Source organism: Dendronephthya gigantea, unplaced genomic scaffold (genome assembly GCF_004324835.1).
Source record: "Dendronephthya gigantea isolate DGI-Jeju-01 unplaced genomic scaffold, DenGig_1.0 000004F, whole genome shotgun sequence".
NCBI classification, from domain to species: domain Eukaryota; kingdom Metazoa; phylum Cnidaria; class Anthozoa; order Malacalcyonacea; family Nephtheidae; genus Dendronephthya; species Dendronephthya gigantea.
The window spans coordinates 3,473,334-3,487,561 of record NW_021163014.1 but is presented as its reverse complement, the minus strand read 5'-3'; the positions used below and the strand labels follow the sequence as shown (position 1 = coordinate 3,487,561).

Here is a 14,228-nt window from a genome sequence, read left to right as displayed (position 1 = left end):
GCTGCTTCAACTTTATAAATAATCTAACAAAACATGCTCTTAAATGGCTAACGCTCCCCGTTGGCCAATTAGGACCATGGTTTGTCCTCAAATACGTACGTCACAACGCAGAAATTTAATGGCTCCTAACGTATGTCGGCTGCATGCCATTATGCTATCACGCGTTGACTCGGTCTTGATGCGAATATGTCTCAGAAACCGCGCAATCTTCGCCAAGACAGCTTTATAATACGACTATAGGGTCTGTTTACATGAACCCGTCTAGCCGAGATTCAACAATGTAACTGGGAGGTATTGAAATAATATAAATAATATTCACGGGATGGTAACAGATGTTATAGGCACATTTCAATAACTTAAAATCATCTCTACGCTTCGTTGAACCTCGGCTAAGATCATGGGATAATGTAATTACCAGCCCATGGCTGTGGGTGTAAGACCCATGCATGCCCCGGGCCCAGATGAAAGAACCTAAAATTAAAGCACTATAAAAAATGTTGCATGGGTTCATGGTAATATTCGCACACTAGTCGAAAGTTCGAGTGACAGTCATTGTTATTTTATTTTTTCTAAGATTGTTTGTTTAACTTTTTCACATCGCTTTGAAGTACTTTATGCCTCGCAGATATCTAAAACCATGACGTCATAGGGCTTCGGTGTTTGCCCCGGGCCCCACAATTTCTTTCGGCGGCCCTGTCCACAACTATAAAAGGCAGGCTTTGAAATACTCGTGCATTTCTAGCCGTAAATGCACCAATATAGCGACATTTGGGAAGAATTAATTAAACAAAGGCGTCCAGTGAACTCTATAAAAATATGGAAGGCTTGTTCTAGTACATTGCGTAATCTAAAAGTGAAGCCAAACATGGCGGATCATGAAGGCTGCTTGGGTACCGAACCAGACCTCCACCTTCGAGCGGTTAAAATTTAATATGGCGGCGACGTGCAGGAGTGGAACGCGGTTAGTTTTGTCACAGTTATTAGAATATACATGGTTTGGAGACTAGATGGAAGTACAATACAACTCATTATCTATGTTATTGTCCAGGTTTATGCAAAAAATGGTTCCTTATCCGTCACATGTCTATTGTATTTTAGCCCAACTAACCAATAGCAATGGCTTGGCTTAGCTCCTCAACCGTGACTTAAACAACATGTTAATTCAGACCTTACTATTGGTTTACTTGTTCAAAATACAATAGACACGTGACGAATAAGGAACAATTTTTTGCATAAATGTTCCCCGACATAGATAATGAGTTGTATTGTACTTTTATGAAGTCTCCAAACCATGTATATTCTATTAACTGTGGTTTTATAAACACAACACAAATATACGTGATAACATAAAGATTAACATTGCCATGCAGGTAATTAAGTATGTATTCATTTTAAAAACTTTGTAATGTCCGAAATGTTAGCTCTTTTATTTTTCGTCATAGCTTTTTAATTCGTGTTTTTATTTTCCACGCGCACTTCGGGCATTTTACGCTTCGCGATCGTGGAAGTCTGGTTCGGTACCCAAGCAGCCTTCATGATCCGCCATGTTTGGCTTCACACTTTGAACTGGAGCGATCTTTCCATATATATAGAGTTCACTGGAGGCGTCAGAGCAGAGCCTTCCAAAATATTTCTGTTTTGAGTACTAGTACTCTCGTGCAATCTTTGCTTCAAATGTTGCTATATATATGCTATATAATTATAACCCAATTCCAAGTAAGCGATTGGTTGTTATTATTTATTAATTGATAAGTCGGTAATCAAACATTCACCTTTAACATAAACGACTATAGCTGGGAATTATATAGTATATAATCGTTCTGTCGTAACCATATGGAGTGTGTTAAATTGTTGGTAACTGGTATGAACACCACGTGTATTTATTATATGCAGAGCTTTCAAGGTCGTCAACCCGGCCTTTACCAATGTAATTAATTTTTACTACGTACGCGGTATTCCAGTGGCAACGCCACCAAGTGCATGATTGTTTTTCAAATCATCAAAAGCATCAAATGACCAGATTATTACTGGTTTCTTCACAGTCGTAGCGATTTTCATGTCACGTCCGCGTCGTAGATTTAGTGCATCTTAAGGACGTTTTCCACTTCAATCGTAGAGAAACGTAGCGTATCTCATTGTTTTAAAGTCTTAAGTTCTGGTCGAATATCTCGGAAAGAAGAAATACGCTACGTTACGTTACGTTACGATTGAAGTGGAAAACCGGCCTTAAACTCCGCTAATACCGAAGCAACGATGAAGCAATACCACGCAGAAAATTTGCGTGCCCGTTATTTTTGGTTTGTTTATTACAAGTATTTCGTATAGTCGCACCAATAGTGGATATCGTGGTTTGCACATCGTCTCGACAAGCGGGACTATTAAACGTAAGTTTTTAGTCAGTGTATAGATTCTTTTTTATAACGTGATATTTTTAGCAATTTGCATCTAGAGTGTAACGGCGGTTTGCTTAGAACGCAAAAATAAAACGCAGTTTTCATGCGACAACACTCACGACAGCCAATATTCTCCTTATTAACTTAAGTAGCCAATCTCCATCACTTTCTATATGCGATTGTTTTACAACAGGCTCTTTCATCAATTCAGCAATTGTTTCAGGAAATGGGCAATGTAAAATCGGATAAGCAGCAGTATACACCGAAAGATTCTGTTGGTTATTTAGTCCCCAATTTTGTCCATTGTTATTCCTTAGTTCAGCTACCGCGTCTCTAAGACTTTCTGCTAGTTCACTCTCAGTCACGTTAGGGTTATTTCGACGTTCCGACATGATGAAATCTGGCGTATGGCCGATTGCGTTGTCTATTAGGATCTCTTCTTGAACCAAACGAAAAATAACCTACAAAAATAAATTAAGGAATCATATGATAATAAATATTCTTGCAAGGAGGTGGATGCGGGATTTACTCACATAGAGAGGTTGGAAAATTCCGGAAAAGACATTTTGAAGTGTTCAGAATTACGTATTGTACAGACTTTCATGTTCAAAAAAGGGACATTTTAGCAGCACAACATACAATTTAAACAAACGAGGCAACCCCCCAGCTGTTGCGACTCCTCGAGTGGTATCCCTATGCAGAATGCACCTCCAACTTGAATATTATGCACTGAATAATTATGTACTTGTAAACAGTATCTTTGCATTAAGGTTAAAACATTTAGTTCGCTTGTTACATAAGGCGATAGACTTGCTTCTATTTTAAACTTAGGCTGGAGCTTTGACACAGAGGAGAGATTGTTCATGCATAGAGGCTTAAGTCTTAAAACTTGACAAGGAATTGCGCAAGTAGGGAACTGCGCAACAATATCCTGGAGCCAATCGAGCGGGTTTTTTATTTTTGTTTGTTTTGAGATTCGATCGTATACTCATTTTATCATAGCTCATTTTATCATAGCTCATATTAACGCGAACAAAATGCGACCCATAAACTGGCCCTTCAACTTGGTCTAACGAGTTACCAGTATTACTTCTTTTCACTTGTATACGCGCTGGCGCAAAACCTAAAAATCTCTTCTAAACGCCCATCACATATAATGGCGACAATATTGGTTTTCCAAGCGCTCTTTTAAATACATCTGTCTACCTAAATATTTGTATAGAATTAGTACTCTAAGCTCTTTGCACCGTTGCTCATAGAAAAAAAAATAGAGGAGTACTAATTATTTTCACCATTGAGCTCTATGTAAAAAGTGTATTATTTTCACACTCCTGTTTCATTTCTCGAAATCTAATACGTACACGGAGAATTGAGTACCCTGGAGAAGGTCCGATGGGGCAGTTCAACAAACCAGGATTTTTTTAATCAGGAGTGTGTTTGAATCAAGTGAGTGGAAAAGTAAAAAGCGGGCAGTTAATAAGCATATAAAGTCAATATTACCAGTAAAATATCACTTATTTGTTCCACAGAGGTGTATTGACCACCTGTAACACCCATAAAGTCCCATGGACTCTCTGCATCGGCAGTATTCGGTTGGTTACATCCAATACAGTGTAAAACAATTTCCCTGGGTACCATTTGGTGACATATCTCGGAAAGATCCTGATTGCCTTGGAGATTCCAGTCCCCTTAAAAATGAATACATAAAAAGTGATAAAACAACTTAGCGTTAAGGGCGAGAGTCAACGGGATACCGGAAAAATCTAGTCACTACGTCCCTCATATGGCCATATGGCAAGACCAACCTATTTGACTCGATAGACACTAGGTCATAATTTCGACTTAGTCGCGTCAAGCTTCTTCCCAAGTGTCATTCGTTTATGTCACTGTTGTATCATCAGGTTGGGTAACACCACATCCTACCGTTTCGTGTAGCGCACGTATAGAAATGCCTCTGTCGATTAGACATTAACGATTGTGACTGCATGGAAGTCATTTTGGAGGATTGGAATGCTTGTTCTACAAACCTCAAGATCTTAGACATAAAATATATAGTACGCTTCCAATTTGTTGGCTTTATTCGTTCTGCGGCGCAAGCTATAACGACACGAGGTTAACGACGTTTCTCAGTTGGAAAGGTTCGACAAATCAGATGAATGTATAGGCTTTATTATTAAGGCGCAGTGCATGGCCATGCAGTCAGAAGCATGCTTTCTCCGCAAACTGCGACAATCAATAACGCAGACATTAGATAGACATATAGATGACGTCATTCTCATCTCCAAGTATGCATATTCTGTGTACTCGAACAAAACTAAACGGCTGTACGCATATTTTGTGTACTCGTCAAAACTAAAACGGCGGTACACATATTTTTTATTCTGTGTACTCGTCAAAACTAAACGCCTGTTGTCTGTATGCATATTGTGTGTACTCGATCAAAACTAAACGCCTGTATGGATATCTTATGTAAGTACTCGAACTATTTTTATTGTATACTGGTTCATATTATTATGTTCTTAAAGCCCTGTTATACGTTCCATTTTTTCTTGCAACTTTCAATGCAATTCTACTTCTAAGAGATGTAAATTAGTGAAGAGTCTTGCAGAAGTAAAGTGAACTGTTCCTGTTCCTGGCGTTAATTCCGGCGTGCCGCGCACATGTCAGTCTTCAATATAAAGCTTCTGAACATAAACAATACTGTTCATACTCATTTAGATGCCTTGCGAACCTAAATGTTGTTCGATCGCGAAATTAGGAAGCACATCGTACTTTAAAAAGTATAGAAGTTCAATTGTTCCTAAATAAACCGAATGTTACGTTCACTTTGTCTTACTCTTAGGAATTTGCACTTATATTAAATCTTAAATCCTGTGGCTGTGCAAATTGTGACGTGTTAAGGCGCCCTTACACGACCACATCTTGTTAAACGATTTTAGTAAAATAGGACCAGACTCTATGTGTAATAAATATATTCTTACCCCATTAATCGAACAGCATCAAAAGAACGGTTTATTTGCTCCTCTTGCAGGAATTTCTGTATCATGCGAGCAAAATCAAATCTCGCATCGGAAAATTAGATTTCGAGCGGTGCACCACAACTCTTCGTAAACAAAATTGTGACGTAGATAAATACGATCACATACACTTTTCAAATACTAGTATATTTCACGCCAAAACACACTTGCGATGATGAAAAATATTAATAAAAAAAAATGATGAAAAAACAAAAACAAAACAGAAGCGAATTTTCAACTCTGTAGCTGACGCCGAAGTAATGACTAATGAAGTGTAATAAAAACAAAACTAGTTTCGTTGTTCCCAAATAAACATCTCTCAAAAGTAGAATTGCATCAGTGCAAGTTGCAAGAAAAATTGCACCGTGTAACAGGCCCTTAAAATGGGGATGGGGAATTAATTCCCCGATACCCTATTCCCCTTATTGGCCTTGACATAGCCGTCATTTCAAGCTAACGTTCGCTGTTTTTGACTTTTTGCAGCACCTACCAATTTTTCTGCTTTCATTATAAACTTTCTGCGGCAAAAACACTAGCAAAAACGCTCTTTTAGTTGGAGTAAACGCTTAGCGAGTGTCTCAATCGTTATCATTAAGTAGTCTTAAGGTTATTCCGAGGTTGTGCGTGCATTGCTGTAATAGTCGAAACAAGTCACATCACTCACATGATTGTCGCCAAACCCTGTCCACATTATAGGAAATTTTGAATGGGAAAGAAATACACTAGTACTCACCAATCCAGAAACAAATCTTTGTGGCAGTTGGTCGGAAAGACAAACGAAGAACCTCATTCAAGCCATCAGCCATTGCATCGGACGAGTTAGTACCCCCACAATACATTCTATCGTTAAACCATCCTGAAACAAATTGCAGCAATAAACACATTTCCCATGCAATAATTAATCAAAAGTATGCCGGAATATAATACTAGAACTACAAAGCGGGCTTATACACATTTGAAGGAAATTTCCTTCAAAATGACATGCAACGTACCACAAGGGAGGGATAGATCATAGTTAAATAGGACCCAGTCTTTTTATGAAAGCCCTGTCTCTCTCTTTTGTCAAGGCTATCTTCCTATTTATAGTCATATGTAAATATGTTGTAAAAATCCTGACTAGAAGGGTCCCTTAGTACAAGGACATCAGTACAATTAGGAATGCTATGCAGGGTCTCAGAGTTGAATCCTCAGAGTTGAAGTATTTAGTGGTGATCAAATAATTTTAAACCAAACTATCAATATCTGTAGACGACTGCAAATTAGTATACTAGTTATATAATTATATTATCAACAAATTTATCTTTGTAATTGGTGTCCTGATCTACTAATGCAATGAGATGTGATATAATTAGCTTAAACATTGGCAACCAAACAAAGCTACGCTATATATATATGGTATGAACTAGCCAGTAATAGTTGTTTATTTCGAATATGTTCAGAGACTGCAGAGCACAGGGGTAAGGGCTGCATTCATGGACAATTAAGGTTGTTTAAAGGAATTAAGCCAATCAATCAAATATTGAGTCAGCTGTAATTAAATACATTTAGTACCAATTTAATTAATCAAGTTTTATATGTCCTCACTCACTTGCACTAATTTGGCTGAAGAAATGTGTGGTGCAGATTAATTCACATAAGCGAATGTCATATTTAGTGTCCATTTATATGATTAGTGTCCAGAATATGACTTGATGATCATTGTTATTAAAAAAATCTATCAAATTAAAGATGCATGCTATGTCATGCCAATTAATACTGTAATGAAGGCAGGAAAACATGAAATCAAATGAATTAATATTGAAGATTAAATTAATTGACACCAGCTTTACTAATTCTTGTGACAAAATTTTGAAAGGTGATTTTGTATAGTTTGGACCACCATACCCCTTCCATGAATGGTATTGCTTAGCTGATTGGTGCGCAGGGGGAGTCATGTTTGGGGCAACAACAGCAATTAATTTGCTACTTATAGTCAAATCAACTGTTTTGTTCCTGTAATATTGCAACTTTGCTGCCTAGTGCATGCAGTACTCACTCACCTAGTGGATTTGACTAATTTGTTGATTTCAATATTTTGGTAGGATTAAGAATATTGCCAAATTAATGGTAATAATCGAATTAAATGCTCAAAATTGCAATTTTATTCTAAGAAAATTTTATTCTAAGCCTAAGGAACAGAACTTCACGCTTGTAAGGCAAAAAGAATTCCATATAGATAATTCGAGATTCAACTGAAAGTCTGAACCAAGGTCATGATAAGACAGTGTACCGTGCGAATTTCCTGAAAATCTATAAGATTGAAGACGATAATTGTTGCCTTGATAGGGATCATCACGACCTCGATATCGTACTAACGCAATACGAACATCACTTGAGGCCAATTGTCGTAATCCTTGTGCGATACGACGTAGAATTCCCGCTGCATCGCTGATAATATTTCTCATTGATTCGGTGCAGCCCATAACAAATACTAAATCCACTTGTCCTGGGATGCGTCGGAGTCGTGCAGACATTCTAGTTTATAACTTATAAGGTTCGACTGGATCATGTGTTGATATCAAGACTCACGTATATAGTCTTAAGTCTTCTATTTTTGGACTATTCCATTAAATATCCGCACAACTCCTGTCGAAGGTCCTCTCTTCTCGGGAGCCTGATCAGTCAGATCAGAGCACTGGATCAGAGCTGATCGAAGGCAAAGACCCTGGGTACGAGGTTGATGCGACCGAATATTTCTGGGGGGGGGTGCTATGGTGTGTGCAGTCAACAATGACTCCAATGAGCGATTTGAATACAGAAATAAAGACAAAATTATATTCGGACTATTTCTAACCCTAGAAACGACTTGTTCACAACAGAACGAAAAAATAGTAACCATGCAGGCTTTATGGTGGTCCGCAAAGCAGAAATTTAACCTGCATTACTCCATGCATGCAAAGCAAAAAGAATTTTATATATAGATAAATAATTCGAGGTTCAAACAACTAATTTTGACACAACTGGTTATGCTGTCGGCATGCTGTCTGTACATTCAAATAATCATACTGAATTCATACAGCACACGTGTCACAAATTCTCTACTAGTATCACTATACAGCTTTCAAAATTGAGAAATGTGGTAATCGCAACCTTAAATGACCATTTAAACTATCTGTCTATAGTATTTCAAAAAAAAAAAAGTGCGAGAAAAGCCTGAGTTCGAATCACGAATGCTTATAACGCAAATATACAAAATATACGCAAATATCAAATCTTCGCCCATTTAAACTGGAATCATGATAGTGTTTTCTCAATCAAGTGTTTTTGCTGGCACTTTTAGCCGGAGAAAGTTTATAACTCAGAAAGCAGAAGATTAGTAAGCACTGCAAACAGCGCACAGATTAGCTTTAATTAACAGGGGGGTGGGATTCTCCATCCTTATTTTAGCAGCATGATATATTAATATACGACGAGATCGAGGACACAAAATATGCGTACAGTCGTTTGGTTTTATGGGGGTTTAATCGAGTACACAGAATATGCGTACAGTCGTTTAGTTTTGATTGAGTAAAATGAATAATTATGCGCTTATTTTATATTTTGATATAGCCTTATAGGTAATTGGAATCATATTGTAATTCTTATATAGTTATATAGGTTAATATATAACAATTGTCTGAATTAAATCAACTAGGGGAAAAATTATGTTTTTGTTGGCAAAAGGGGAACGTCATGAGTCACTTATTGAAAAGTTTATTCTCCCCCAGCCGGTGCCGAGCACCGTGCGAGGGTTATAATTCCGCTCGGATATTAACACCGACGATGTGCAATACGAAACAAAGCAGTGAGCTCTATAATTATATACAGGGTGTATCAAAAAAAGTGTCCCAAATGTAAAATTTTTCGTTTTTCAGGATATTTTGCAGAATTTGGCAAATTTTTGTGTTCCTAGAGATACTGTTAAGACTTATCTGGTATACCTAGGCCAAGTTTGGTTTTACATTAACAAAATTATGTTACCGGGGGGGGGGTGTTCTTTTGCACTGATATTGAGAGGGCTTGCGCGCGAAAATGTGAAGCTGAAATTGAGATATGATTTAGCTGTCTAAAAGTAGGAAAGCTTTTTAATAAACTGTTAAAGTTTCAGGAAAAATAATGCATACTGGGAGCAACGCGCGACCCCTAAAGTTGACAAATATTTCATTGCGCGCAGTGGATTAAATGCATCGTTGATTTTAGCGTGACCGATCTCATGCAAGGTTGTATGAATAAATTAAAGCGAGAAACTGAACACAAAGACAAAGCGATTTATTCCTGATGTTAATCCTCAGCATGTCTACCATTTCATTCTAAGCAAACTGCGGCTCGTCTGAGCATAGTAAACAGTGAACAGCGAACCATTTGTCTGTCCATTCGCCTAGATTTGCCGGTGGTAGCGTAGGCGATTTCCAAGAAAGAATTTCGAACGAAATGGAGAATTTGAGGCAGGACAGACAAATGGTTCGCCGTTCGGTGTTTACCATGCTCATGCAGATGAGCCGCAGTTTGCTTAGAAAGAAATGTTGGAAATGTTGAGGATTAACATCACGAATAAAAATCTTGTTATTAAATCGCTTCGTCTTTTTGTTCAGTTTCTCGCTTTAATTTATTCATTTGCCCAATCTTGCATGAGATCGCGGTCACGCTAAAATCAACGATGCATTTAATCCACTGCGCGCAATGAAATATTTGTCAATTTAAGGGGTCGCGCGTTGCTCCCAGTATGCATTATTTTTCCTGAAACTTTGACAGTTTATTAAAAAGCTTTCCTACTTTAAAACAGCTAAATCATATCTTTTCAGCTTCACATTTTCGCGTGCAAGCTCTCTCAATATCAGTGGAAAGGAACAACCCCCCCCCCGCTAACATAATTTTGTTAATGAAAAACCAAACTTATATTTATATATATATATATATATATATATATATATATATATATATATATATATATATTATATATATATATATATATATATATATATATATATATATATATATATATATATATATATATATATATATATATATATGGAGCAGTAACTTGGTTGCTAAAAGTGAAGGCAAAGATGGTGAAAATTTAAGGAGCTATTGGAGGACACCCCAATCCTCCTACGTGCGAGGTCAAATATTTTTTCATTGTTTTGACCGGTGATGGCTCGCGAACGTTGGATTTTTGTGGTTTCTTCATTTTAAAAGTTGATTTTTTATAGCAATCTATATCTCTGCATCTACCTTATCTGACTACTGTATTTTCCCACAACGGTTTGGGTAAATACGAATTTTCTGCTGTGAGTGCAAGTACGCTTTAAACTTTTGCTTTGGCTTTCGAGTAATTTTTGTTTTTTCCCTTTAATTTTGACACAGTTTTAAGCAACTGATAGTCCTTTATTTTTGCCAATCGTCCAAGAATGGGGCAGTTTTTAAAGATTTTCTTCAGGATGAGAAAAAGTAAAAATAAAAATGCCATATTTTCAGTTGCAGTATGAGTCTCGTATGTTTCGGATGATTTCTTTTCACATATCTTTTCTCTTGAACCTGAAATAAGGTAACAATTTATTTGTATTTTTTGAGTGTATTTTGTTAAGTTATTTGCGAGAACGTCACCTTTGTGACAAGGGTGCATTGAAACTGCTCTGCCAAAATCTTATGAAATGCCCTTCTCGCGCTAATTTGCAAAGCTTGTTTGTCCTAATTATGTTCTGTGGCTTGCAGTTCTTCTTTCCTCCAGTTATTCATCTCTCCTATATATATGTTAAGTTTGTTGTAATAAAATTTGTCGCGTAAAAATATTTGTCGACAAGCCAAAGTTGAGATCACCCTAGGTCTTCTGCTTAATCTAATGCCATGCAGGCAATAAAAAGCGCGCGCTTAGTTTCGAGTACGAGTTTCGTCAGATGGCCTAAGCCTATTCATTTTCACGAAGCAACAGTAGCAGTAATGGTAGACTGGTAAAAACTTTTTCAACACTTAGCCAAACCGGATGTTTTTACTCCATAATGTTGCAACGTTGCAGTCAATATTGAAGTGTACATTTGTTAATTTCTCAGAACAAATGCAACCGAAACTAGCAAGTAACTATAGTAACTGTTTTAAGAGAACCATTACTGGGTAACCTTTACATTCAAGCCAGTTTGTTTATCTTTTTAAATATGCATGTTTGCTGTTACAAAAGTGTACGTTGGAACCATAAACGACCACGTGACATGCATGTTTTCTACTGAAAAAGGGTGTAACCAGTCCAATTTAAAAATAGAAGGAACTTTCAATTTTAGTACTGTATAAACATGCATGATTTTAGTCAAACCAGATGTTTTGCTCAATGCAATGTTGCAACATTGTGGTCAATATTGAAATGAATATTTGCAAATATTGCTCTATAATCACTTCAACTGTTCATTTCTGAGGGGGAGAATCTGCAATTTCGAAGCGTTTTATGGATACTTTTTCCTGCAATTTGAACATTTTCTATACACTAGTACTAGCTACATTCCCCCGATGCTTTTATCTTCTTACAGTGAACTAGTTTTGTGTGTGTTGTGTTTGACCTGACATCATAATTATATCAAAGGTCGGCATTTCTTTTGTTTCTAAATGATAATTACTCTTTTTAGATGTAAAGGTATTTACTTGTTATTAATGTTTTTGATAACGATTAGAACCAAAGTGTCCTTTTATATTATACGGTCACTCTGACAGTAGCGAGACAACTGCAAGCAAATATTTTGTTTAATAATATTATACCAACGGGTAGCTTCAGCGGCATTATCTAAAGCATTAGCAGTTATTTGCCGCCAAAAATTGCGAGTTAGTGCTAAATCACATGAAGAAGCATTATTATACCTTTGATAGACCAATATCGAGATTTGCCCAACTTTACAGAATTTTGCTACACTTAATTACATAACAAAGATATTTTAGAAAACTTTAGCCAGTGTTCAGTCCAGTCTAAGTAAAAGACCTCATGCATGTATGCAAACAGACGGAAAGCAAAAATGTTGCCTTACCGGTCAGACACATGATGTTGAGGTCGTTGCATGGAAGGCCAAACGTAGGAGTTTTCAAGAAAGAACACTCGTTTGTTCTCCTGGTTATACGAAAGATCATATTTATAATGTATAGCAACATTCTTTTCTGCTAAACTATTCAGTGGAGTAAAGTTAAAAAAAGGGAAAATTTTGCTGCGCTGTGATAGTTCCTCTTACTTGAATATTATCAGTTATCTTTCGAAACACTTTCACTTATGAGTAGCAGAGCTTAGACCCCAAACTTAGGGTGGGCTGAATATTCATATCTTCATTTTCCCTCAACATGCAGACTCTACTGATTTTTTTTGAAACTGATTGGTTATGACATGAATATTGTAATTAAAATATGAGATGATGTTTTTACACGCCTTTTATATACAATTAAAATGTGATAATTAACCCTTATTTCCTGCTACCGAATAAGACATTATGTTTTGTGGACCCTCGACTGTCGATATTTCAGGCTCGGCTGTTTTACGTGTCTGGAGGTTAAGAAAACGTTCCGTACTCAGAGGAGTCAATTTCTTTTGTTATATATTTTTCATATACGAACAGATGTCCTGCAAGTAACGCAAAACTGACTATTCCGTTTTACCTCCTAACACTTTGAAAAAGTACAAACAGTCAGTATTTTTCCCGAAAGAAAACTTTAATTCAAGGCGCAGTTGAAAGCTTTGTCGCTGTTCGAGCTGCTTCAACTATATAAATAATCTAACAAAACATGCTCCTGATTGGCTAACGCGCCCCGTTGGCCAATTAGCCAATTACGACCGTGGCTTGTCCTCAAATACGTATACGTCACAACGCAGACATTTTATGGCTCCTGATGTATGTCGCCTGCCATTACGCTATCACGCGTTGACTCGGTCTTGATGGGAGTATGTCTCAGAAGCTGCGCAATCTTCGCCAAGACTGCTTTAATCCGACTAGGGGCTGTTTACAGGGGTCCGCCTAGACGAGATTCAACGATGTAACTAGGAGGTATTGAAATAAATGTTTATGACACCAAACAAGCACAAGCTATTGTAAGGGTGAATACACAATTACCAAGATCAGGTTACATGCACCTTTTGATTACCTCAATGTCATCTCTACGCTTTGTTGAACCTCGGCTAAGTGGGATCAGGTAAACAGGCCCGGCTTTATGTAAGACCCAATCGCTGGGCCATGTAAAACCAGCACCGCGTCGTCAAATATTATCTGAGGTTGTGAGAAATTAATATTTGGTCGCTAAGGGGGGGAGGAGGCTATGGCGGCGGGGATACAAACGTATCACATGCAGCAGAACGATTTCATGCTAAAATTTACATTTAAATATTTTCATGCTAATAAAGCGCAGATGAAATATCATTAGGTTCGTTGGATTAGGAGAGAATATCCACAAGTATAAAAGGCAGCCTTTGAAATAATCGTGTACGGAATTAAACAGAGGTGTCAGAACAGAGCCGTCCAAGTATATTTCTGCTTTCATGAGCATTCTCGTGCAATATTTGCCTCAAAGTCCTAACAGTAGATATGCTATAGCTATATATAATTATAACAAAAAGTCAAAGTGAGAGACTGGTTGTTATTATTTATTAATTGATAAGTCGGTAATACAACATTAACTTTTAAGTAAACGACTAGCTGGGAGTTACATCGTATACAATCGTTCTGTCGTAACCATACGGAGTGTGTTAAATAGTTGTTAATTTGTATGAACACCACGTGTATTTATTATATGCAGAGTTTTCAAGGTCGTCAATTCGGCCTTCACCAATGCAATTAATTTTACA

At 37.1% G+C, this 14,228-nt stretch overlaps 1 protein-coding gene across 1 annotated transcript; it reads right to left on the bottom strand.

The window, feature by feature from the left end:
* Positions 1-2,031: 2,031 nt before the first annotated feature.
* On the bottom strand, positions 2,032-8,052 carry LOC114515673. The gene is made up of 4 exons (XM_028534971.1): positions 7,680-8,052; positions 6,144-6,266; positions 3,894-4,081; positions 2,032-2,854 (listed from the first exon to the last, which is right to left on the bottom strand). Exons 1-4 carry the CDS (start codon positions 7,921-7,923, stop codon positions 2,495-2,497), a joined length of 915 nt encoding a protein of 304 aa, XP_028390772.1. The 5' UTR covers positions 7,924-8,052; the 3' UTR covers positions 2,032-2,494.
* Positions 8,053-14,228: the final 6,176 nt, after the last annotated feature.

Bases quoted from the DNA above. Each gene is read 5' to 3' on its own strand.
- LOC114515673 (XM_028534971.1), bottom strand. From the start codon at position 7,923: ATGTCTGCACGACTCCGACGCATCCCAGGACAAGTGGATTTAGTATTT. The intron at 6,267-7,679 runs GTACACTGTCTT...AATTTGTTTCAG, and splicing joins ATTTTCAGGAAATTCGCACG to GATGGTTTAACGATAGAATG. The intron at 2,855-3,893 runs GTAATATTGACT...TTATTTTTGTAG, and splicing joins AAATAAGTGATATTTTACTG to GTTATTTTTCGTTTGGTTCA.